Below are 27467 nucleotides of genomic sequence, written 5' to 3' on the forward strand. Positions count from 1 at the left end.
ATATTGCCCGAATTCTTTTCTGCATTGTTGTTTTACCCCATTCCAGGAATGAATATTCATATCCTTTAGTGAAACAAAGAATTTGTGATGCCTACTATCAAATACCCAAGGCAGAAATTCAATTTTCAATTTCTCACTTGTAACATTCATTATAGCTAACGCATTTTCAAAAGCCTGTAAATGATCAATTACAGATGTTGTTCCCTTATTGGAGAATATAGGTACTGCGCGTTGTACGAAGGTGATTATTTTATGGGAATCATAGACTTTATCAGACTTATTTGGGGATTCTCTGTTAGATTTTCCCTCCCCCGCATCAGCTGCGCTACAGCTGTCCTCTGGATTTATATCCTGAGGGGATTGTCTATTTGGGAAATCTACTTCTGACCCGTTAGGGGTCATTTGTCTATGTTGTTCTATATATTTTCGTACCTCGTCCCTGACGCGTTCGCTAAAGGAGTTAGCATTATCTGTATTATTCTCATTGCTAATATAGGGGTTTTCATTATGGCGATGTGACCTTTTTAAATCGCTTAATTCTCTCTGGCTTTGCGCAAGCTGTTCATTTAAATCTTGTATCTGCGCGATTAAGTCCATATTGTGCTTATCTAAGGTGGCTAGGTTTTGGGCAAATTCATCCATTTTATTTTTGGCTATTTTTAAACCCTCTTCGCGTCTGCGCGAGGAACGAATACTATTTTCTAGCTCCTGTATTTGCAATCGTTTGTCTGTTACACAAAACGACATTTCGTCAATTATGCATATTAAAAGGGGCCAGGATTTTAGTATTAGTTCATCTCGCTTTTTGGGAGCTTCGCATTGATTAATCATTAATAATTCCTGGAAGAATTCATTCTCTTCATTCCACATATTATTATTAACGGTAATATTTTTAGCCCTAGTTTCAAGCATATCCATAAAATCATTTAATTCACCCGCAATATTAAACTTCCCTTTAAGGTAACTTAAGATATCTTTCTTAAGGACCTGACCTTTAGTAATAGGTATGGTTATGGGACCAATTTCATTGCTATGTATAGAATTAAATGAGTCACTTCTGGCTACAGACATTATTGTATTGGTTTAGTATTTATTTAACTAAAATGCTAATACAATTTTTGCCAATAAAAAGAGAGAAGGAAAAATTTTATATTTAAAAAAAAAAATATTATTAATTTTGAAATATGAAAAATTAATATTCCGAAATATGAAAAATTAATATTTTTGATTAACTTTGAAAATATGAAAAATCAATATTTTTGATTAATTTTGAAATATGAAAAATTAATATTTTTATTAATTTTTCAAAATTAATCTTTAATAATATTTCAAGATATTAATACAATCTCGAAATATGAAAATTAATATTTCAACTTTTAAATTTTTTTTTATATCTTCAAAATATTAATATCGAAATATGATTTTTTTTTTTTTTTTTCTTCTCTTTTATAATAATTTCTATTTACTTACAAATATATTATATCAATTATGATGGAATATTAATAAATCTCAGAAAAAGTGCCTCCAATTATTATGTCAGTATATTTATGAAAATCTTAGCAGTGCTATCCAAATAATATATATAAGTTTATGGCAGGGTTATAAACACAATACAAAGAAATAGAAACCCTTATCAACCATGCACCTACTAGACCATACAATTAATATAAATATCTGAATTCTTTTATTTAGTTAATATCCATAAACATATTGAAGTATATTTGCAATAAAAGGAAATGAAACAAAATTTATATGCGTTAAAACCAACTCTTAAGATATGCTATCCTTCTTACAAAACCCAGAAAGATATACCTTCACAATTCAGCCTTTTATTTATTTAACACAATGGGACTAAAAACCTTTAACATCCAAGCAATACAATTCTAAACAGTGTTTATACAACAATAGAATAATATATATATTCTGCTATTTAACTGCAATTTATCCTAATACAAAATTAACTGACAATATCAGAACTTGCATAGATGAGTTACTTGGTCAATCAGATACAGATTTAAACAATATATATATATATATATATATATATATATATATATATATATATATATATATATATATATATATATATATAGGCTGTGAAATGCTAACTAAACACACTGTTTCTTTAAATCTATTAAATACAAATTGACTATGCATATAACTTATCTTATAATAAAACTTTTATATACATCACCAAATAACAGCAATCCAGTTCCCAGTTTTTGCAACGGATCCAATTTCACACCTCATATAAAATAAGTGTAATTGCAATGGAATAGGAGAAATATGGCCCACTTTGTTTTTGTAGTTTGACTGTGTCCCACGCAAAACAGTTTTCAGTCAGTTCAAAAAACTCTCTCCTTCCTTCTGTATACACTATATGTTGTAATCATTGGTGTGAAATATGGGTGGCCCTTCGAAACCCTGTCCCTCCACTGGACAACTGGACATCCCATCTCCAACAGCCAAAAATCCCCCCGGCTGTAGTTCTCTCGTGGCAACACCGGGTGGCATCATTACAAACATGCATAGCAACATTTGAATCAACTTAAATCAGTATTTCTATTAAATGGTTATTCATTTTATCATAATTTATTGCAACAACTATTCACAATATTTGTTTTGGATAAGTTATATCTTAATGAATTTTCTGATCATTTTGATATGAAACATCAAATACATCTAGCATTATATTAAAATAACTTATATTTCATAGTTATATCACATCAAATATATATCTCATAGTCATATCACATCAAAGTAACTTCCATATTTTCATCTCACTATATTTTAAAAGATGTATGTGAAACTTTATAAACATTTATTTGCACGTTTATATGATATGACTTAATTCATTTCATGCGGCATTCCGTCTCTTTCTAAGATTGATGCTCATGACCAATGGTTGTCTGCAATAAAAATAGAAATAATTATTAGAGATGATCCAAGCATTAATATGTGTATGGTCCATAAGTATTTATTTATATCCTTAAAACACAGAGGCTAAGTAAGATCTTTTATGTTTTCAAAACATATATATCATTTCTATGTATATCTGAATTTATTTCCTATATAAATATCCCCTGCAGCAATTATCTATTTAATACAATGTGCTTAATTTCAATATATATATCATGAACCATTCTAAACATACATGGAAAACTGGCATTGTTCCCCTTGCAAAATGTATTTAATTTTATTTGTGTCACCTTCCCCCAAGATGGGGTTTTTTGCAGTACGTCTTCAAATAGAGATTCAGTGAGATAGAACTGTTGTATCACACGTGTCAAATTCCAAAGGGGTCCTTGAACACATTCTTTTCTCACCTCACCAAATGTTCTGAAGTTATAAAAATCTGCATATATAGTCAAATGAATAGGGTCACTGAGCTATTTCCTTTAGAAAAGAAATGTTTGTGTGTTTTACACTACAGGGGTCATGCTTCAAAAAGGCTCTACTGATCGTCAATCCTGATAGACGTGTATTAGAAGCTGTGTTCAACAAACTCATGTTCAATTAATCCTGAGGTCTCATCTAACATATACAGTGTATAAAATATACATATATATATATATATATATATATATATATGTACACATATGTAATATTCATCATAATATTCATATACTCTGACATATCTTACCTTCTGCAGACTGCCCCTTATCTCAGTTCTTTTGACAGACTTGCTTTTCAGCCAATCAGTGCTGACTCACAACTCCACGGAAGTGAGCACAATGTTATCTATCTAGCACACGTGAATTAGCACTGTCTAGTTGCGAAAAACTGTAAAAATCCACTGAGATAAGAAGTAGCCTTCAAGGGCTTAGAAATTAGCCTATGAGCCTACCTAGGTTTATCTTTCAACAAAAGAATACCATGCAGCAAAGCGAATTTGATGATAAAAGTAATGTAAAGGAAAGTGGTTTAAAATTGCATGCCCTATCTGAATCATGAAAGTTTAATTTTGACTAGACTGTCTATTTAAAGTGATGGTAAACCTTAACTAATCAAATGTCATATATTTAATCTTTTTGGTTTTTAATCCATGTGTAAAAGGGTTAATCTAGTGCATATAGTAATGCTTCTATTGCAATGGTATGCCTGCCCACTTGGATGAACTGTATTGTTTTTTATGACAATTCCAGTGAACATCCAATCAACATGTGTGCCATATGACAATCTTGAAGTCCAGCCCCTTTAAAACCTTAGAAAGGTTGTGTAGAGAGTGGATGTGACTGCTCTATACTTCACAGCCCAGCCCAGCCAAAAGAGGAAATGAAGGGGGGCGGAGGAACTGTTCCAATTAGTATTATAAATCTTTTATTATAAAATATATGTACACTTTTAAAAAAATATATACTGTATATTATGTGGTTTTACTTGAAAACTAATATATTTTTCAGTCCAACATTCTTATAGTCTAAAATTTGCCATAACTTTAACATCTAAACAATCCTTCTCATAGAAGCAATCTGTCTATGCGAATTAGCTATCAAATATCAACTTTGAAATGTCAAAATTCTGACCTTTGCCCATCTGAAGATGTTCGATGAAAAACACTTGAAAAAAATTAAATAAGTAAACATTTCTTAGTCTATTCAATTTTATTTCTGAAAATATACGTATAAAATCTCTCCTATTGTAAAAATATTAAACGGTATTAGCAGGAGCATGGAAATTCGTTATTTCTCATTTGACAGGCTATTAGAGTGTGACGTCACGCATCTGAGCCCGTACAAATCACTGCTCTTGAAAGCTCCATTTGGAAACAATTTATTTCAGCAGCTACAATTTGTTCTCTTCATTCTATGTGCACAAACCATAAAATTGCTCACTTTCCTTTAGTTTATCTATTACAACGGACTTTATGCAACAGTATTTAGTCCGAAGTTTTCAGTAGAGCACCAAATCCTCAGGTCTCTTCCTATGCAAAATATACAATTTCAACCAGATCATATACCCCAAAAAAACATTTTTTTCCTGAAAATATTTTAAATTAAATAATGATGGTAGATAAGCTAATGTGTGTAGCCCTGCCTTTTTGGTATTTATAGCTATAGAGCTAGAAAATAAAGGGCCAGAATATGAGTTGAGTGCAATTGAGAGCTTTCGCAACAGTGCTAATTGCGCTAGAAGTAATTTTTTTTGCGTATTCTGCTCAATAATGATTGGTGGATGCATACCAGCTGTGTTCTTGAGCAAATTAGATAAATGAAGAAATTTGGAAAATTGTTTAATATAGTATGTTCTATCCGATTCATGAAACAAAAATGCTGGGTTTCATGTCCCTTAAAGGGACAGTCAACCATAGAATTGTTATTGTTTTAAAAGATAGATAATCCCTTTATTACTCATTCCCCAGTTTTGCATAACCAACACAGTTATATTAATGTTCTTTTTAGCTTTGTGATTACCTTGTATCTAGGAACCTTCTTCCAGCCCCCTGATCACATGACTGTGACTGTTTATTATCTATTGTCTTAAATTTAGCATTGTATTGTGCTAGATCTTAAATAACTTTCTGTGCCTGAACACAGTGTTATCTATATAGCCCACGTGTACTTTCTGTCTCTTTGTGTTGAAAAGAGATTTAAAAAAGCCTGTGATAAGAGGCAGCCCTCAAAGGCTTAGAAATTAGCATATGAGCCTACCTATGTTTAGTTTAAACTAAGAATACCAAGAGAAAAAAGCAAATTTGATGATAAAAGTAAATTGGAAAGTCAATTAAAATTAAAAGTCCTATCTGAATAATGAAAGTTTAATTTATACTTGACTGTCCCTTTAAATGCTTTCAGCTTAATATATAATTTAAATTATATGTGTTAGGAGTTCTGGAATAATTAAATTCCAGGTTTTTATTTTAAAATATGTTCAATTTCAGGGCCAAAAAGGAAACCCTAAAGGACGTCATAATGAGAGGACGGTTATCCAATATCACTATACCCAGTGGCCTGACATGGGTGTTCCAGAATATGCTCTGCCTGTACTGACGTTTGTTAGGAGATCTTCTGCTGCCCGGCATCCAGAAATGGGCCCTGCAATTGTACATTGCAGGTACGTTGTTTGCATATATTTGTGTATGTTTTTCTTAACACACCAGTTCATTTAATATTAGAAATTTTATTAAAATGTATATACTCCCAAAGATATCTAAATGTTGATACTTTTTTTAGTGGTCCCTGTCTACCAATGAGCATTCATACAGCAGTATAAGTTGTGCACCTTGTGCATTTCCTGCTAGTATCAATTTCAAAATAAACATTCCAGTACAAACTATTCCAGTGCTCAAGCTCATGACTGAGCACACACTTATTACACTTGCGTCTATTCAGCACCTAGGGCATGCTTCCATGATAGTCTCAGAGTGAAAAACTATGGGTCTTTTTTTAATTTTCAAATTCAGTGCAAGATATTATGGTGCTGTATATCCTCATAATAGTTTGGGTTAAAATGTATTTTTAATCCTCTTTAATTTGACCATTTTTGTATGCCCAAAACATGTTTAATTGTTGTTTATTACGTATGATGTATGTTTTGGCAAATAGCAACACTGTCTAATGAACCCCTTTCCACCATTGGGACGTTCAGTGCCATCCTAACTGCAGTGGGCTTTAGCACCTTTAGGAAGGCATAGAACTTCCTGGCCGTTTGACTGTACTGAAGCCAAAGACGCTTCCTGAATGGGATTGCGGGTTTAAGAGTGTGCCAAGCATCATTGAAATCACGCAATCACATGAACAATCGCTTGATTTAACTTTTTACTTATTTGCTTACATTGGAACTTTGTTGTGATGTAGACATATAAGTCTGGACGGGAAGGGATTAACTTTAGAGCATTTTATTATTGTACTGTTTCTTGCATAAAGCTTTGTTTAACCAGTGCAAACACATAAAATATATGTGTTTTATAAATCTAGGATTACGTAACATTTTTGTAAAACTGTAACATTAACATTTTTTTTTTAATGGTCTTTCTTATAGTGCTGGTGTTGGCCGGACTGGTACATATATTGTGATAGACAGCATGTTACAGCAGATAAAAGACAAAAACACTGTTAATGCTCTGGGATTTCTGAAACACATCAGAACACAGCGAAACTACCTCGTCCAGACAGAAGTAAGCTTACTTTTTAATATAAATAATGTTGTAAGAAGTAGAACAAGTGTTTCTATGCACATGTGCGTTACCATTTCTCTCTTTCTCCACGGTGAAAACAAGCAGCCAGGAGCTAGTCCACATGGGCTTTAATGGCTTACACAATACAGCCTCTTATGGACTGCATTGTCTCCTGCCTCCTTTTGTAAAAAAAAAGGGGTCAGTGAACATTTTAGAGCATATATGTATTAAAGAAATAAAAAAATATAACATATTTTTTTGGATAGGCATCAATGCTTTGTAATAAGTGGACTGTAAGTGATGCATCAAACATACTATATCACTCTCTTTATATAATATGTATTTTGATGTAATAAACTCTGCAAACACATATTTAAAAATCAGAAACTGCTTCTTTTTCCTCTCTCCCATCTCTAGGTGGCGATATCAATCACCCTGACCATCGCTTGTTCAGGGTTATTGACATGCCCTACTCTAGGGTATTTGGTTGCCCTGGAGCAGGGGAAGTATTGCTCATGAAACCTTGTGCAATGTTAGCTACTTAACGACTGGAAAATACCCTGTATGTCGATGGTCGTTAAGGGATTGTTTGTTTATAATAGTGCGGGTCTTGCCACTAACGGAAAGATCATGCTATTACACCCTTCCTCCCTCTTGCTGGCTTCCTAAAATAGCGCAGTCTCGCTGCACTATGAAAAAAGCAACTCCCATAGAAAGACCAGTGACATAAATTGTACGTTGCTGATCATTAAGGGGTTCAATTTTGCTGTGCAATGCAACATCACATGTGGCAATTGCACTACTGGCGAACCTGTCCACCTGCAGGGATGGTAAATGTGGATATAATTTTAACCACTTGTTAGGATTAATGAAGAAAGGGAAGGTTCTAGTTACATGCTTGTGCAATGCCACCCCATACTTACTGGCAGACAATCGCCCGCTAGTAGAGGCTATCGATCATCCCGATCGGTCTCGGAAGCAGCATCCACTTCTTAATAAATGGAGCCCATAGAGTTAGTTGATTCATGGGCTGTTTTAGTTAAAGGGGCATTCAAGTCAAAATTATACTTTCATTATTCAGATAGAGCACGCAATGTTAAGCAACTTTCCAATTCACTTCCATTAACCAAATGCACACAATCATTTTATATACACTTTCTAAGGTGCCAGATCCTACTTAGCATGTGCAAGATAGGGATGGGTGAATGTTTTTATATCCGAATTCGAATGGTAGAACGAATGTTATTGTAGAAATTCAATTTACATAATAGAATGTTGATAAGAACGCATATTCTTAAAAATTCAATTTTCAAATGTGACATTCGAATTCGAATGTTACATTCGAATGTCACATTCAAATTCGAATATTACATTTATAAAACACAATTGTAGACTAGAAACACTATTTCGAATGTCACATTCGAATCGAATATCACATTCGAATCGAATGTCACATTCGAATTTGAATATTACATTTATAAAACACAGTATTAGACTAGAAATACTATTTCGAATTCGAATGTCACATTCGAATCGAATGTCACATTCGAATCGAATGTCACATTCGAATTTGAATATTACATTTATTAAACACAGTTGCAAACTAGAAATACTATTTCGAATTCGAATGTCACATTCAAATTTGAATATTACATTTAAAACACAGTATAAGACTAGAAATATTACTTCAAATTCGAATGTGATATTCGAATGTAGCATTCGAATTCGAATATTACATTTATTAAACACAGTTGTAGACTAGAAATACTATTTCAAATTTGAATGTCACATTCGAATTGAATGTCACATTCGAATTTGAATATTACATTTCGAAATTGAATGAATTACATAGCTAAACATTCTATTATTCGAATGAATATTTTCGAATTTTATCGAAAAATTCGAAAACGAAATTTGAAAATAGAATGTTAGAATGTTATATAAACATTCGAAATTCGATTCACATAATATATGTATATACATCTTGTGATTGGTTTATGGCTGTCACATGATGCAGTGGGAGAGTAAATAAAACTATGTTTTAAATTGGTCTGAAAAAAAAATATACTACTCATTTGAAATTCAATCTAAGTGCATTGCTTTTTATTTTGCATTTACTGATTATGCTATTCTCCTGAGTTTAGTGGTCCTTTAATTAAGGTGTGTGGGTGTTCACAGCTAGGGATTATTGTGTACAGGGTAGTGTGTAGACTATAGGTTTTGAATAGTATTCAATAGTGGTTAATGGGCTTGTTCCTGAGCCAGTTCCGAACAAGACATGGTTAGTTATTTGGTGACATGCTTATTAAACTTCTGATTGGCTCATGGGTTGCATTTCTCACAACCAAACATAAACTTTCAGGATTGTCATGGGTTTAGGGGCTGCCATCTTAACTACTAGCAACTTCCTTGGTCAAGGCAAATGTCTCAATTCCTCTAACATATCTGAGCATTTTATTATTGCAGTGCATTATGTATTATACATAGGGATGGGCAAATGTTTCGCAACATTCGAAAAATGAAACTAATTTTAACACATTTGTTAGTTTCAAATTTCTAATGTTTGTACAACATTGTAACGTTTGTTTAATGTAAAAGTATTTCTAATGCTTTCTTTAAATGTAATATTCGATTTGAATTTTCTAATAATTCGATTCGAATTATGCAATATTCAAATTCGAAAAATTTGAATAAATATATATTTGTAATATTATTTCTAATGCTTTATTTAAATGTAATATAATTATTTAATATTCAAAAAATTTGAATTAAAAAATTTGTAATAGTATTTCTAATGCCCTCTTTAAATGTAATACTTGTATTACGTAATATTCAAAATAGAAACATTACAATTTATATATTTGTGTCATGTATCCAATTTACTAAATTCCCTACCACATGAACTATTGAACTTTTGAATAGTATTTGTTAAATTAAATGTTATATTTGAAATTTCGAATGTGGACATTTGATCTATTTATAGACATTCAAATTTGAAAACTGTAAATAGCATTTGTACATGCTGATAATTTGTCAAGCCTGACAGTAGATCACAATGATTCCAGCAGTGAAATTGTTAATTATATGCAGTGATTCTGTCATATTATCCATTTGCTGAAAATGTCAGTACTACACAATTCATGCTGGGAGAGCCCGGCTTTTGGTTTGATGCGGAAGAACTCAAAGGGCGCAAGTTTATTGTTTGCTAAATTGAATCCACTAATATCTTTTTTCTTTTTTTTTTCTTTTTATCTTTTCAGTATAATTTTTTTTCAGCAAAATATTTGATGTACATAAAGATGACTTTGTTAATTACACATCTGCTTTCCTGATGGGTAATGTGCACTTTAGCTGTTGTAGGATCATAAACTCGCTTTCTTTTTTTTGTATTTCACAGGAACAGTATGTCTTTATTCATGATGCATTATTAGAGGCCATTCTTGGGAAAGAAACTGAAGTGTCTTCAAACCAGCTGCACAGTTATATGAACACTATCTTGACACCTACAGCAGGAGGGAAGACAAGACTCGAGAAGCAATTCAGGGTATGAATATCATAGGAAAACAGCCAAATCCACTTACTTTCTGACAAATATTCAGACATTCAAATGCTGACATGGCTGACATGCCGACCTTACTCAAAGTATATTGCAAGATCCAATTTCTTTTTTGACGTCTTCCAAAAGGACTGTTGTAATATATATATATATATATATATATATATATATATATATATATATATATATATATATATATATATATATATATATATATATATATATATATATTAAAAAAAAGTACAAAATAAAATAAATTGAGCTGTAGGTAATCTATAAAGTACATTCTGTTACTGGCAATCAATAGTTTGCTTCTAGTTTATTATCCTGAAAGCTCAATTAATATTATTTATATATTTATTTTTAATTTATTTATTCTGTTTGGTTGTTATTTGGTTGAATGGTGAAATTTTGATATTTGAATTACAGAACAATTTTTCCTTTTTTAAATTGTTTTTTCCATTTAAATATCTTTATAGTAAGTATCTATACTTTGAATTCTTATTTTGATAGTTGAATCGTCTTTTTGATTATCAGTGACTTCCCTCGATAAAAAGAGAAATATATATATTTATATTTGTTTTAAAAAAAAACTAAATGTGGAAGGCTTATCAGGCATTTACAATTTCTGTAGACTGAACGGATGTGGCAAAAGTGAACTTATTTTACCAATCATGATAACATATTCAGTCATCCATTAATAAATGTTTTTACTTTTGATAACGTATATTGGGCAAGATTACAAGCTGAGCGCAAAATATTGCTTCTGCGAAAGTGATATTTGTGCTCCACTGAGTAATACCAGTGCACGCAAATGTGCACTGGTGTTACGAGATAGGTGAAATACAAACGTGACCTCGCGTTCACATTGCACAGAAGCATTGTGCTCATGGGAGTGCACTTACATAGGCTACGATGGAAGCCTCGTTCTCATGCTGTCAGACACGGCATGCAAACTAGCGCAGCAGGTAAGTCGTGCAGTGATGGGAAGCAATATTAAATATATATTTATATGCTTTTATACATATATATTTATTGAGAACACACAGTCCCCATAGACCGCTATGTAAAGGCACTTTTCAGTACTCTATTTTTCACCCATATAACTTTTTAGTGCAGTTTTTTTTGTTTATTAGTAAAAATTCTCCTTTATTTTTAATATTGATAACTTGACTACACATTTTTGGGGGGCCAATTGGGGAACATTTAAAAAATTAACCAGAGGTCTGACCTCGGGTTAATTTTTTGAGCACTAGTTGCTACCACAAGCAATGGCTAGTTATTTATCACTCACCTGCAAACTACGAATTTGGCCGTTTACAGGTGCAGAATTTACAGCTCCTGCCCTTGCATGATTAGCTGTGTGCAAGCAGGGGCGGCATCCTTTGGCTGTCCAGTGATAGCTATACTTCTCCATATGATCCCTGCTCTGTGGGTTTTTGTTTTTGTAGATTTTTATTTTATTACAAGGTAGTGTGAATATAATGCAAATAAAGTTCTATTATTAACAGTTCAAAACTGATGCTGGAAATTATAATTTCTTTCATGTAATTGGCAAGAGTCCATGAGCTAGTGACGTATGGGATATACATTCCTACCAGGAAGGGGCAAAGTTTTCCAAACCTCAGAATGCCTATAAATACACCTCCCACCACACCCACAACTCGGTTTTACAAACTTTGCCTCCTATGGAGGTGGGGAAGTAAGTTTGTGCTTAGTTTTTATGATTTTTTTCTATGATAAGCTCTTCTAAGCATTCTGAAGCCCAATTACTCTCAGAGTACAGTGTTTGTCAGATGTGAAGAGAGTATCGCTATTGATTTGATGGTTTCTCTCACGGGAAATCTTTTCAAAGGTTCTCTGTTATCGGTCGTAGGGATTCATCTCCTACCTCCATTTTCAGATCAATATTCTCTTATATACCATTACCTCTGCTGTAGTTTTCAGTACTGGTTTGGCTATCTGCTATATGTGGACGGGTGTCTTTCGGTAAGTATGTATCATTATTTACAACACTCTCAGCTATGGTTTGGCGCTTTATGTATTAATATAAAGTTTTAAATATATGTTTTTTACTTATATTTGCCATGAGTCAGGTCTATGTATATTTCCCTTTTGCAGTCTAAACAGTTTCAGTATAGGAATAATGTTTGGGTAGTTTAAATAAACTTTTTTTTCTTACCGGGGCTTCAGTCTTTTTCTAATTTGAATTGTTTCTCTTTTTTTTTTTTTGCAGGCAAATCTAAGCTTGCAAGGACGCAAATTGCTGTTATTTATTGCATCATTCTTGGTGCAGAATTTTTTTGGTGCGAAGTTGCGCCTTAGATGGTGCAAATTTCGTCATTTCCTGTATCTTTGTTGATGCTAGTTGTTTTGGTATGAAGTTGCGTTTGTTATGACGCGAGTTGCGTCATTTCCTGGTGTTAGTTTTGCGCCAAAATTTCTTTAACTTCCTTTTGCGTAATGCGTCATTCTTGGCGCCAAAATTTTGTTATTCTACCCCTCTCACTCTATTGCTCGCTGATTTCATGAATTTTTTAAAACTATTATGCCTGCTTTTTGATTTTATTTTTTGTTTAAAAAATACTTTATTCTCCTATCTACTGAAACTATTATATTGTGGAAATGGTATGTTTTGCCTAATGTTATTTTTTTCTTTTTTTGTTACATTTTGCGAGATCCTGACTCTGATGTTACTGTAGAAACTATGATGCCCTAAACACTATTTTACAAAGCTAAGTGTGTTGGTTTTATTATTAAGCTGTTATTTTCTTCAGCTCAATTTTGTGGCATTTATTTATTTATTTTATGCTTTAAAATGTTTCTAATGTACAATGACATTTACTGCTTTTACTTATTCAGTTCATGTACTTGATTTCATCTGCAAACATCACATGTTACTGCTTTTATCATAAAGGTTATGACTGCTATTATGTCTTTAAGTAAACTTTCGAGGTATTTTCAAAATTGTAAAGATTAAATTAATTTTGTTTTGACCGACAGCATACTTAAGTTTATTCTACTGATGAAGGTTTGCTTTGGCTCAAAGGATCCTGTATCAGAGACAGTTTAATTAAAAATTCTCCTTATTTTTAAAATTTTCATTTGAACATTCTTTGTTAAGGAAATTTGGAGTCTAGTCCTCCTATTACTATTGGCTAGATTACGAATTTTGCGTTATGAGTATAACGCTGCTTTTTCACTACCGCTGCTATTACGAGTCTTGTAGGTACAGCTGTACCGCACACTTTTTTAGCTGTCACGCAACGTAACTACAGCACCTTTCAAAAAGTCATTTTTCAATGGGACTTCCATAGCGCCGGTATTACGAGTTTGCCTATAACTACAAGATCTGTACCGTCACCTGTCAGTAGTTATAAGTTTTACGTTACAAAGCTGTAGCATAAAACTCATAACTAAAGTGTTACAAAGTACGCTAACACCCATAAACTACCTATTAACCCAAGATGGCGTCCCTTGAATTCCGATTCTATCAGCCAATCGGAATTAAAGAGTAAAAAATCCTATTGGCTGATGCAGTCAGCCAATAGGATTGAGCTTTAATCCTATTGGCTGATAAAATTAGCCAATCGGATTGAGCTCGTATTCTATTGGCTGTTTCAATCAGCCAATAGAATGCAAGCTCAATCCTATTGGCTGATTTTATGCTATTTTCAGAGCTCTTTCAGGCTTGACCTCTTTTGGGAGAGAACTTTTCATTTTTTTGCTTTCAGACAGACAATATCACAACTGTGGCATATGTCAATCATCGAATAGGTACTCTGTCCCTTAGCAATAAAGAGGTATCTTGAATATGTTCTTGGTGGAATTCATCTCCTGTCTAATTTCTATGACCTTTTTATCTCAGGTAGACATTTGGGAGATGGATTATCTCAGCCATCAGTCTTTACATCCGGGAGAATGGTATCTCTATATCGATGTGTTTTCCTTATTTCCCAGGTACCTTTTCAGGTCCAGGGATCCTCAAGTGGAAATGGTGGTTGTATTAGCAGTGTCTTGGTTTTGCAACCTGATTACATACTTTCGATTTTCAAGATCATATTGGAACAGTCTCATGTGTTTCTGATAGCATCAGCATGGCATCACAGATTTGGTATGTGGATCTTGTCCGGATGTCCAGTTGCCATCCTTGGCTCTTTTTCTTTGGCCAGCCCTCTTTTTTTCAGGGGCCATTTTTCCATCAGGATCTCAAATTACTAATTTGAAGGTATGGAAATTGATTAGTATTTAGTCATAGAGGTTTCTCTGACTCAGTTTTTATCACTACTGTATGTTGCAGGCTTATAAGTCTGTCTCACGGAACATGTAATATCAGGTTTTGAAAACCTATATTTTATGATGTTCTTCTCATAAATTCTCTTGCCATTCTTTTAGAATTCCTAGGTTTTTTCAGTTTCTTCAGGATGGTTTAGATAAGTTTGTCTGCAAATTTTTTGAAGGGAAAAAAATCTGTTCTTTCTGTTTTATTTCCTAGAAAGTTTGTTTAAACTTCCTGATATTCACTGTTATGTTCAGGCTTTTTGGTTTGTATCAAGCCTGTTCATTTATTAATTCTCCTTTTTGGAGTCTTGATTTGGTTCAAGGATTTTGCAGGCTCTTTATTTTGAGCCTATATTTTCTTTAAAGATTATCTACTTTCTTGTAAAGTATTGTTTCTTTTGGCTATCTCTTCTGCTAGAAGAGTTTATCAGCTTTCTCTTCTGTGTCTCCTTATCTGATTTTTTCATCTAGATAAGTTGTTTTGTGGACTTCTTTTTTTGCTAAGGTTGTGCATTTGAACAACATTAGTAGAGAAATTGTTGTTCCTTCCTTATTTTCTAATCCTAAATAATGCTTTGAGAGTTCTTTAATCCTTTGGATGTGGTAAGAGCTCTGTAATTCTTTATCAAGGTTATTAGGATTTCAGAAGACTTCTAGTCTATTTGTTGTTCTTCTGGTTTTAGAAAAGGTTAGAAAGCCTCTGCCATTTCTTTGGCATCCTCGTTAAAACTTTTGTTTTTTAAGGCTTATTTGGAGGCTGGGTAGGTTTTGCCGCAGAGATTTACAGCTCATTCTGCTAAATTCAGTCGCCATTTCTTGGGCTTTTTCAGAGTGAAGCTTCGGATGATCAAATTTGCAAAGCAGTATTTTGGTCTTCTTTGCATACTTTTATTGTTTTTACCTTTTTAATGTATTTTGCTTCTTCTGAAGTAGTCTTTGGTAAAAAAAAAAGTTATTCAGGCAGCTGTTTCAGTTTGATTCTACTGCTTTTGATTTAATTTTTTTCAAGGAAAACTTAATTATTGTGTGGATTTAATTTCTCAGTGGAAATAGCTGTTGTTATTTTATCCCTCCCTCTCTAGTGACTCTTTTGGGGACTTCCACATCTTGGGTATTTCTATCCCATATGTCACTAGCTAATGGACTCTTACCAATTACATGAAAGAAAACATAATTTATGTAAGAACTTACCTGATAAATTCATTTCTTTCATATTGGCAAGAGTCCATGAGGCCTACCCCTTTTATAGTGGTTATGTTTTTTTTTTGTATAAAAGAACAATTATTTTTCCTGTTCCTCTTTTTATATGCTTTTTTACTCCTTTTTTATCACCTCACTACTTGGGTATTCATTAAACTGAGTTGTGGGTGTGGTGAGAGGTGTATTTATAGGCATTCTGAGGTTTAGGAAACCTTGCCCCCTCCTGGTAGGAATGTATATCCCATATGTCACTAGCTCATGGACTCTTGCCAATATGAAAGAAATGTATTTATCAGCTACGTTCTTACATAAATTATGTTATTGCTTGAGAAAATAGTCCAAATAATTCTAATAACCTCAAGGAAGTCCATTGTGCATGTAGCTAGTAAGCTAAACATTCTTAAATGTCCAACATTACATATTACTAAGAAAGAAAAAAAAAGAATAGATTACAATAAGAAGCATTCATTACAAATTTCTTTACCAATAAAAAGTTCCATTACCAGTTATAATTTTGATTAGCATATTTCTATAATAATTTCATGAGTTGGACTTATCTTGGTATGTGCATTTCAGTCCAATCTGTAAATAACTTATCCTCTTTTTGTTGTTGTTGTTGTCTGCAGTTGGTTACACAATGTAACGCCAAGTTTGTGGAATGCTTCAGTGCCCAAAAGGATTGCAACAAAGAAAAGAATAGAAACTCATCAGTTGTACCATGTAAGCACAGACTTAATCTTTTGCTAGAACACTGATGTATTGTGGTTTATATATGTAATGCAACATCTTATCTTTCTGCTAAATAGAATCACTGTAGCTACATTTTTTCTGGAACTGTTTGACTCCAGCATAATATTTTAAATGCAATGTTACAATTTTTCTTTGATTCTTAAAGTGATAGTAAATCCTAGCATTTGTGAAACACTAGGATTTACCAGTGCAAATACTTCATGCTGAAAGTTCCTTCATTTGTCTGCAGCGTTCGCCGCGCTAAGCACCTCAGGCCGCCCGCAGCAGAACACTATTTTTTCAATGAGGTGGCGTTTCCACCTCTTAGCCAATAGCTGTGCACCCCAGCTGGCATTATGCCAGATAGCTAGCACGCTATTGGCTAAGATCACCTCAGTGATAAAATAGCGTTCTGCCCTGGGCGGCCTGAGGTGCTCAGCGTGGCAAACGCTGCAGACAAATAAAGGAACTTTCAGCATGAATTATTTTATGCTTCATGACTGAAAGTCCCCTTTATTTGCTGCACTGGTAAATCCTAGCGTTTCACAAACGCTAGGATTTACTTTCACTTTTATTGTAAAGCAAAATGTTTTGTACTCAAACCTTAGAGGAAGCTGACTGGATTGTACAACTTTTGCATGTACTCAGCAGGACTGAAAATACTGCATAAAGATCACTTAACATTTTGAGTGCAAATTAATCTTGGACACTTAAATTTAAAGAATAAAATGTTTGTTTTAAAATAATAAAATAAATACATTTATAGAGATTTTATTCAGATGCCAAAATAATCAGTCTAATACAGTAAGTTATAACTTCCATTTTTTTTTTTGGACTGGCAAGCTTATGAGAGTAATACAGGGAGTGCAGAATTATTAGGCAAATGAGTATTTTGACCACATCATCCTCTTTATGCATGTTGTCTTACTCCAAGCTGTATAGGCTTGAAAGCCTACTACCAATTAAGCATATTAGGTGATGTGCATCTCTGTAATGAGAAGGGGTGTGGTCTAATGACATCAACACCCTATATCAGGTGTGCATAATTATTAGGCAACTTCCTTTCCTTTGGCAAAATGGGTCAAAAGAAGGACTTGACAGGCTCAGAAAAGTAAAAAATAGTGAGATATCTTGCAGAGGGATGCAGCACTCTTAAAATTGCAAAGCTTCTGAAGCGTGATCATCGAACAATCAAGCGTTTCATTCAAAATAGTCAACAGGGTCGCAAGAAGCGTGTGGACAAACCAAGGCGCAAAATAACTGCCCATGAACTGAGAAAAGTCAAGCGTGCAGCTGCCAAGATGCCACTTGCCACCAGTTTGGCCATATTTCAGAGCTGCAACATCACTGGAGTGCCCAAAAGCACAAGGTGTGCAATACTCAGAGACATGGCCAATGTAAGAAAGGCTGAAAGACGACCACCACTGAACAAGACACACAAGCTGAAACGTCAAGACTGGGCCAAGAAATATCTCAAGACTGATTCTTCTAAGGTTTTATGGACTGATGAAATGAGTGAGTCTTGATGGGCCAGATGGATGGGCCCGTGGCTGGATTGGTAAAGGGCAGAGAGCTCCAGTCAGACTCAGACGCCAGCAAGGTGGAGGTGGAGTACTGGTTTGGGCTGGTATCATTAAAGATGAGCTTGTGGGGCCTTTTCGGGTTGAGGATGGAGTCAAGCTCAACTCCCAGTCCTACTGCCAGTTTCTGGAAGACACCTTCTTCAAGCAGTGGTACAGGAAGAAGTCTGCATCCTTCAAGAAAAACATGATTTTCATGCAGGAGAATGCTCCATCACACGCGTCCAAGTACTCCACAGCGTGGCTGGCAAGAAAGGGTATAAAAGAAGAAAATCTAATGACATGGCCTCCTTGTTCACCTGATCTGAACCCCATTGAGAACCTGTGGTCCATCATCAAATGTGAGATTTACAAGGAGGGAAAACAGTACACCTCTCTGAACAGTGTCTGGGAGGCTGTGGTTGCTGCTGCACGCAATGTTGATGGTGAACAGATCAAAACACTGACAAAATCCATGGATGGCAGGCTTTTGAGTGTCCTTGCAAAGAAAGGCGGCTATATTGGTCACTGATTTGTTTTTGTTTTGTTTTTGAATGTCAGAAATGTATATTTGTGAATGTTGAGATGTTATATTGGTTTCACTGGTAAAAATAAATAATTGAAATGGGTATATATTTGTTTTTTGTTAAGTTGCCTAATAATTATGCACAGTAATAGTCACCTGCACACACAGATATCCCCCTAGAATAGCTATAACTAAAAACAAACTAAAAACTACTTCCAAAACTATTCAGCTTTGATATTAATGAGTTTTTTGGGTTCATTGAGAACATGGTTGTTGTTCAATAATAAAATTAATCCTCAAAAATACAACTTGCCTAATAATTCTTCACTCCCTGTACTGATCAATTTGATGAATTGTACAAATGTTATCTTTAAACACTGAATGTTAAAGGACCACTCAATGCGGTAGAATTGCATAAATAACAAGTGCATAATAAAAAGACAATGATTTAACACCTACTCAGAATATCAAATAAGCAGTAAAAAAAAATTCTGACAAATTTATTTTTTCTCCCATTTTCTGGCCCCCTGTATCATGTGACAGACATCAGCCAATCAGAGATTAGTATACATATACCATGTGAGCTTGTGCACATGCTCAGTAGGATCTTGTACCCCAGAGCGTGTGAATATAAAAAGACTGCAAATTTTGATAATAGAAGTAATTTGGAATAATACAATTTTATTTGGACTCGAGTGTCCCTTTAAAAGACAGAAACTAACATAGAGTTTTGCATATAGGGAAACAAGAGGGTGTCATAAATCAGGCTGGCTATAACATTGTTTTATGAACTCCAGATCCATTTTGTTACCTAAAATATAACATTAGCAGTTGAGCTGAAGAATTCCTTACTTATGCAAAAGTGATTGGCAGAATTTGGAAATCGACTGTCAAATTTAATGCCCCCTTTGACATTTGTTTTGTTATTCAAATGTTTTTTATGGGACAAATATTAACATTTAAATATTTAATGCATCATTTTAGTACATTAAGAACCTGCTTAACATTGTGGGTGCGTTCTGAAAAATGGAGCTCTAAGCAAAATTAAATAGGTCATGGTACTGTTATAGATACATGAAAATAAAAAAAATATATTAAAACAATTCATTTTTATTGAGCAGTTTTTATGAAGTTGCTAATTATGTTTTACATGAGAAACTGGACTGTGGGTCTTCTAGAAGCAAATTGATGTTTGGCAAATAGTGTATTTTAAAACCATGTACACAACAGCGAACTGAGTATATATGTGCTGCATGAATTGTACAGAATGGGCTAATTTAATATTAATAATGATATAATAATGACCACTCTCAGGAATTTCTGAGCAACAGCTCCATAATGAAACCGCTATTCACAGAGCTGCCGTAAAGGGACAGTCAAAATTATATTTTCCAAAGTGTCATATGTACTAACACCAGAATATGAAGACGTTTTAAAGTATTTATTTTATTCTAAAGTAGTCCTGCAACCATTACATATGGCCGCCCAACTGTTGAAACGTTTGAAATATATAAGTTGACTCCCCTTTTAACAAAAGTATTAAAAAGGGTAAATTGTTATATTATTTTTATATTTTTAATGATAGATTAAAGCTATGTGAATTGATATTTGCAAATTAATATTTAAATGTTACGTCTGAAATTTGAATATTACGTTTGATAAATGGCAAATATTTTTCCCCCCAAAAATAAATATTGTATGTCCTGTAAACATTTTGCGTTCATTTAGAACAAACCAATGGTGCCAAAAATGTGCTATTTATTTATTTACTTACTTAATTTTTAATGTCTAAAGCATTAGCCCATTCCATCCTGTGATGGAAGATTCTATAGATAGTTTTAACAGGAAGAATGTTAGACTGTTAAAGGGGCAATAAAGTCAAAATTAAACTTTCATAATTCAGACAGAGCAGTAATGCACTACTGTGAGCTAGCTGCTGATTGGTGGCTGCATATAAATGCATATATAGGCTCACCTGATATGTTCAGCGAGCTCCCAGTAGTGCATTGGTGCTCCTTCAACAAAGGATACCAAAAGAATGAAGCAGATTGTATAATTAAAGTAAAATGGAAAGTTGTTTACAATTGTATTTTCTCTCTGAATCATGAAAGAAAAAAATGTTGGGTTTCATTTCCCTTTATCAATGGCCTTTTTGTTTATGACCGTATTAAAGGGTCATGAAAGACAAAAATGTAAATTTCACAATTCAGACAGAGGATTTTCCAATTTACTTATGTTATCAAATTTTAACTTTCTCTTTTGGTCAGCTTTGTTGAAGGTTCTTTCCATGAGAGCATACTGAAGTAGGCTCAGGATTGTGCACGTTTTTTGAGTGCTATATGGCAGCAGTGCTTGCACTGTTTTCATACATATAGTGTTCAAAACACATGCACGCTCCTGAGCACTCGCCAGTATGCTCTTATTGAAAGAAGCTAAGGAGTTTATTTATCATGAGGCAAATGCCCCTATTGGTTGCAAGGTTACACATTTGAACCTGCAACTAAACCCTCTCTGACAATTTAGAGTTGGCGGATGAAAATCACCCCAGACAATTGGTTGTGAAAGCGTAGGGGGGGGGGGGGTGGCAGCACTGCCACAATATGTGATAAAAGGCAGACAGGTTCACAACATGTCCTCCCGCACATTGATAAATCTAGCCCCGAGTTTTAACCAAGGACACAGATACATTTGATGATAGAAGTCAGTTGGTAAATTAATTAAAGTTAAAGGATCTGTCTAAATCCTGAAAGTTAATCTTGACTTCAACATCCCTTTAATATCTTTTTTTTAAAAAGTATCCTAATGAAATTATTTTTATGCTCAAGAGTTTTCTACATAATTTTTTTGTGTTACCTTTCTGCTGAATAATAAAAAACTTAGTGTATCTTTTTAATCTATTTTAACAACTATTAAATAATTAATATGTTTTACTTTTTATCTGTTTTTCCACAGCTGAACGGGCAAGAGTTGGCCTTGCACCATTGCCTGGAATGAAAGGAACAGATTACATTAATGCTTCTTACATCATGGTGAGAATAGCAAACACACATATAATTATATTTTTTTATAAGAACCAGTGAGCTTCTGTGATGAAGCTGGAACAAGGTTAATGTTACATAGAGAACTGATCATGACGTGAAGCTGCAGACAGCATAATTTACAAGAGTATAAAATGACATAACTGGCTGCATTAAAGGGTTGACATATTTGAAAGGGTTAATGGTAATATTGTAACTGTTTTCTGCGTTTATATGGTCATGACAGGAAATTACAAAATAGCTGTTGGGTCTAATGAGATCTGAGAGTAATTTCATCTCATGCTGCAAAAGTTCATTATCAGTAAAGGGACAGTAAATGTATTATTAATTTTTAGCAGTCTGTACATAAGGTTAATTCTCACAACATCTTAGAAAAATGTTTCTTTAGTGATGAGCCAATCAGATGCTTTTCCACCCACCCCATTCAAATAAAGCAGAGTGTGCACCTTTGACTTTGCAGGTAATGGTTATGGATGTTGAGTTGTTCATGCAATTAGTCAATTTGAGCATTACCTACAAAAGCAAATTTGCTAGCGCATGATCTAATTAACTCTAAAGGGCTGAGCAAAATAATTGGCTTTACTGTCCGCCATGTCACATCTTAACAAAAAAAGTGTTGGATGGTCAGCCGGTAAGGTTTTAAACACAAGTAGTTTATATAATAACTGTACAATTGTTTTCAAAGACCTAGTGGTAAATAACCATGCTATGCTGACAAAGAAGTGCTAAAAATAAGTAACATTTTATCATTTGTTTGAGCGCTTATTATTAAACTATACTTGTAAACCAAACGGCAGGATTATCAAAAATGATGTAGTGCAGACATCACAGAGGCTGAACTCACTGAATTCTGTAAGAAAAGAAAAAAACAGAACCTTAAAGTCCCAGAGAGATGAGAACTGTCTCCCATAGAGTATTGAAGCTGTTTGGTTTATAGAATATCACAGTTGAGAATATGGTTTGCAGCAAATACAAATAAAACTGAAAAGTTTTCACTACAGTTCAACTTACATTTGCCTCTAGTTTAATAAATATAAATTTTCTGTCAGTTAAATTAGTGTATTGTGAATATTGAGAAAACATCACCTGCACATAGCTGACAAGATAAATCGGTGAGACCTGCTTGCATAAAATGCTTAGAGAATATGAGCCATGAGTTTCAGACACACCCATTTAACTCTCCTGTCTAGCCCAGGTTCTGAAACTGTTAGTTTTATTTTACTTAGAAAAAATACAAAGTACAATGCAATTTATAAAAGATACACAGAATATACAAAGTGTGATCCTAATTTGTTAAAGTTACACAGACACTTTCCATGCATATTCAGAGTTTGAAAATACATTGTTGTATACAGAATGTAAATGCATTAAAATACAAAATAGAAAGTGCAGGTAACGCCCCCTAGAGAAGTTTAGTATAATTTACCTTTCCAGAATCCTGTGAGGAATCTAGTGCATTGCTGCTCCTGAGCCTATCTAGGTGTACTTTTCAACAAAAGATATCAAGAAAATAAAGCAAATATGATTATAGAAATACATTTGAGCCTTTAAAAATTGTATTTACTTTCTGAACCATGAATGAAATCTTTTGTGTTTCATGTCCCTTTAAGTACAAAAGGTCACAATGAATTGTGAAAGCACTTACCCCCCCCTAGTGAGGAGAAAACACAAATTCACCCAAGGTGTAAGGAGTGTGGGACAAAGCAAAATTTTTACACAAAAGATGTTTAATCTTCTTTAATGTTCTTTAATTAATCAAAATGTAAAGTAATTAAACAAACAAACAGAAACAAAAGAGATATACAATATAAAAAAAGAATAATTTATTAAAGATATATCAACTTGTGCTGAGATTTAAAATGATACATTTTAGGAAATAATAATGTAGCATTTATATTAGAAAGAATTAAAAAAAAAGTATTTAAGATGTTAGTAATTTTGATATATGATGAAAAATTAAATAAATAATTTTTTTTTTCCTTTGTATTTTAGGGTTATCTAAGAAGCAATGAATTTATCATAACTCAGCACCCAATGCCACACACTACTAAAGATTTCTGGCGAATGATTTGGGATCACAATGCTCAGATTATTGTAATGCTTCCTGACAACTTAAGCTTGGTAAGTACATTTGCTTACACAGTAAAGATATAGAATTTGCTTTTTTTTCTTTGTCAGTCTAAAGTGGGTATTAAAATGTATTACATTTTTTTTTTTACATTTATTTTTAACATATTCCTGTGTGGAATAAATATTCTAGACTGGTTTTTGGGTGCCATGTCCCTTTAATGACGATGATTACTGATCAGCTAATTATTTCACCTGTTCTCTAGTTACTATGTCCTGAAAATCTGGCCTGTTAGTGTGCCTTTAGAAGTGCAATTTGGAAACACTGGTATGCAATGCACATCTAATTTATATTTGACCACTTTTCCTGTAATTTAGCTGTTAACCCTATTTTTTTTCTGATTTCCCCCAAGAGAATTAAGTGCCCTAAAGGCAAAGTAAACACTTGGGGTTTGTAATATAAAATGCTTATGTATAGTATAACAACTTGCAACATTAATTATTTATTTTGTCCTCTTTTCCTGTAAATTAAATCTTAAAAAATGGGGATTTTCCAAACTAAAAGAACACACGGCTGGTTTCACATGCCTAACCTTGCCACATATTTGTCCCAAATCTACAGTTTATTTTATATGTTCTGCTGAAGCCAAATGATGGATATACAAGCGTTGTTGCCTCCAGACACAAGCCCAGATTAGCTCCATTATAAATAAGGAAAGTAAGGGTGGAGCAACTTGAAAACTATCGCAGCAAACAAGGTGTAAAACTGTCCTAATAACTTTTGACTCTGTTGATATTAATTTGTTAGAAAACTGCTGCTGTTTACCTAACATGCTATATTCTATACACAGCGATTCATACTTGCCAACACTCCTAATTTTCCCAGGACAGTCCTGGTTTTCTGCTTCCTGTCCTTTAGTAGAATTGTTCAAGGAGCCTCTTCTGCATATTAAAGGGACAGTCTACTCCAACATTTTTATTGTTTAAAGGGACAGTCTACTCCAGAATTCAAAAAGATTTATAATTTCTTTATTACCCATTCCCCAGTTTTGCATAACCAACACGGTTATAATAATATACTTTTTACCTCTGTGATTACCTTGTATCTAAGCCTCTGAAGACTGCCCCTTATGTCAGTTCTTTTGACAGACTTGCATTTCAACCAATCAGTGCTGACTCCTAGGTAACTCCATGGGCGTGAGCACAATATTATCTATATGGCACACATAATCTAATGCCCTCTAGCTGTGAAAAACTGGTCAAATGCATTCAGATAAGAGACAGCCTTCAAGGGGTTTGAAATTAGCATACAAACCTACCATATTTAGCTTTCAACTAAGAATACCAAGAGAACAAAGCAAATTTGATGATAACATTTTTTGAAAAGTTGTTTAAAATTATATGCCCTATCTGAATCATGAAAGTTTCATTTTGACTAGACTGTCCCTTTAAAAAGATAGATAATCTCTTTATTACCCATTCCCCAGTTTTGCATAACCAACACAGTTATATTAATACACTTTTTACCTCTGTGATTACCTTGTATCTAAGCATCTTCTTACAGCCCCCTGATCAAATGACTTTTTATTTATCATCTTTTGACTTGCATTTTAGCCAATAAGTGCAGTGTCAGCCGCAATGCACAGGCATGAGCTCACATTAATTAATACTCCCCTGTTGTGAAAAGCTAATAAAAAAAGCATGTGATAAGAGGCTGTGTGTAGTGGCTTAGAAACAGGCAGAAATTTAGAGGTTTAAAGGTTATAACGTATATCAATATAACAATGTTGGTTGTGCATAGCTGGGGAATGGGTAGTAAAGGCATTGTCTATCTTTTTAAACAATAACAATTTTAGTGTTGATTGTCCTTTTAAATATCTCACATTAGGTCTTTGTTGGTCTCATTGCAGGGTTTAAACACATAACTATGTTAGCAGTCATCTAACAAATTATTGCATTTTATTTTTTCACCTTTATGTCAATTTAACCAGCAAGCAGTACAGTATTACCTGTTTTATTAATTGTTTGGTCATTTGAGAAGCCCTTTGTGCCTCTCATATTGTGAATTTACGAGTACGACAGGTAGACAACATTCACCTCAGTAAATGATAATTGCATTAAGTTACTGCAACAATAAATTGCCTGATACTAATTTATTTGATGTGAGCTGTCATCATTAAGACGTGCAGGAAATTTGGCTGTCAGAAGAGAAATAAAAAAAATGACCCTAAATACGTCTGAGAAATCATAACGAGCATTTTATGTCACAAATGTGAGTTTTACCAGTTCCATCATTACTGTTGTAAGGATCAGAACGAAAAAAAAAATATGAAGTGAGTACCAAAAACAAAACCCTTCATGCAGTACAATTATACGTGTCTTATCGACTCTATACAGCTGTGCTTGCTGCGATTAAGTAAACACGAAATATATAATTATAAGGAATACAATGAAACTGATCCCTCCTACGAAAACAGCTTAACATCAATTTATGTTCTAACATAAAGTAAGAATGTTTATTGTGCACAGTAAATTATATAATACGAACAAAGGAAAAAAAACATTCATGACATTTCTAATGATTTAATGCAGCAACATTTTTTTTTTTGGAAATACAATATAATTAAGAGAGATACATAATTTTGTAATGCACACAATTTTCTTGCCTGAATCATTGTCATAAATATAACATTTACTTAAAGGGACAGTAAACGCCTTGAGATTTTTATATAAAATATTTAGTAATACTTAAAGAAACAACTTTGCAATATATTTTATTATTTCATGTAATTTAGCTCTGAAAATTAAGCCATGAAATGCACCCTGCTGACTTCTCGGGGCTTAATCTGCTACATCTATGTCCATAAATGGCTTTATCAGATAACTACTGCAAAACAATGCATTTTATACTAAGTTTATGACTGTGATTAGCCTTGTTGTCTGCAGACTAAAAATCTGATTGGCTCCTCCAAATAAGGCAAATAGTGGGTGGAGATTCGCTATTGAAAAGTAATTGCATTAACAAGGATGTTCATTTTGTTTTAAAAACTTTAAGACTTGACTGTTATGTTATTCTACAGAAACACATCAGAAATATCTTGTAATTATGAGTTATTTACTGTTCCTTTAATGGGACAGAAAACACTTTGAGTTTCATATCCCTTTAAACATTTTATATTGCAATCTCAGATAGAGCAATGCAATTGTTGATTCAGATAGAGCATGCAATTTCAAGCAACGTTCTAATTTACTCCTATTATCGTTTTTTCTTTGTTCTCTTGCTATTGTTATTTGAAAAGCAAGAATGTAAGTTTAGGAGCCGGCCCATTTTTTGTTCAGCACCTGGGTTGCACTTGCTGATTGGTGGCTAAATGTAGCCACCAATCAGCAAGCG

At 33.5% G+C, this 27467-nt stretch overlaps 1 protein-coding gene across 1 annotated transcript in view; it reads left to right on the top strand.

The window, feature by feature from the left end:
- Positions 1 to 27467, top strand: part of PTPRG (protein tyrosine phosphatase receptor type G) — a 979702-nt gene that overhangs the window by 901385 nt on the left and 50850 nt on the right. The window contains 6 exon segments of the mRNA XM_053720987.1: positions 5882 to 6054; positions 6982 to 7117; positions 10515 to 10661; positions 16781 to 16874; positions 21921 to 21997; positions 23999 to 24127. Coding sequence (XP_053576962.1) covers positions 5882 to 6054; positions 6982 to 7117; positions 10515 to 10661; positions 16781 to 16874; positions 21921 to 21997; positions 23999 to 24127 — 756 coding nt within the window.

This window comes from Bombina bombina, chromosome 7 (genome assembly GCF_027579735.1).
Source record: "Bombina bombina isolate aBomBom1 chromosome 7, aBomBom1.pri, whole genome shotgun sequence".
NCBI lineage: Eukaryota > Metazoa > Chordata > Amphibia > Anura > Bombinatoridae > Bombina > Bombina bombina.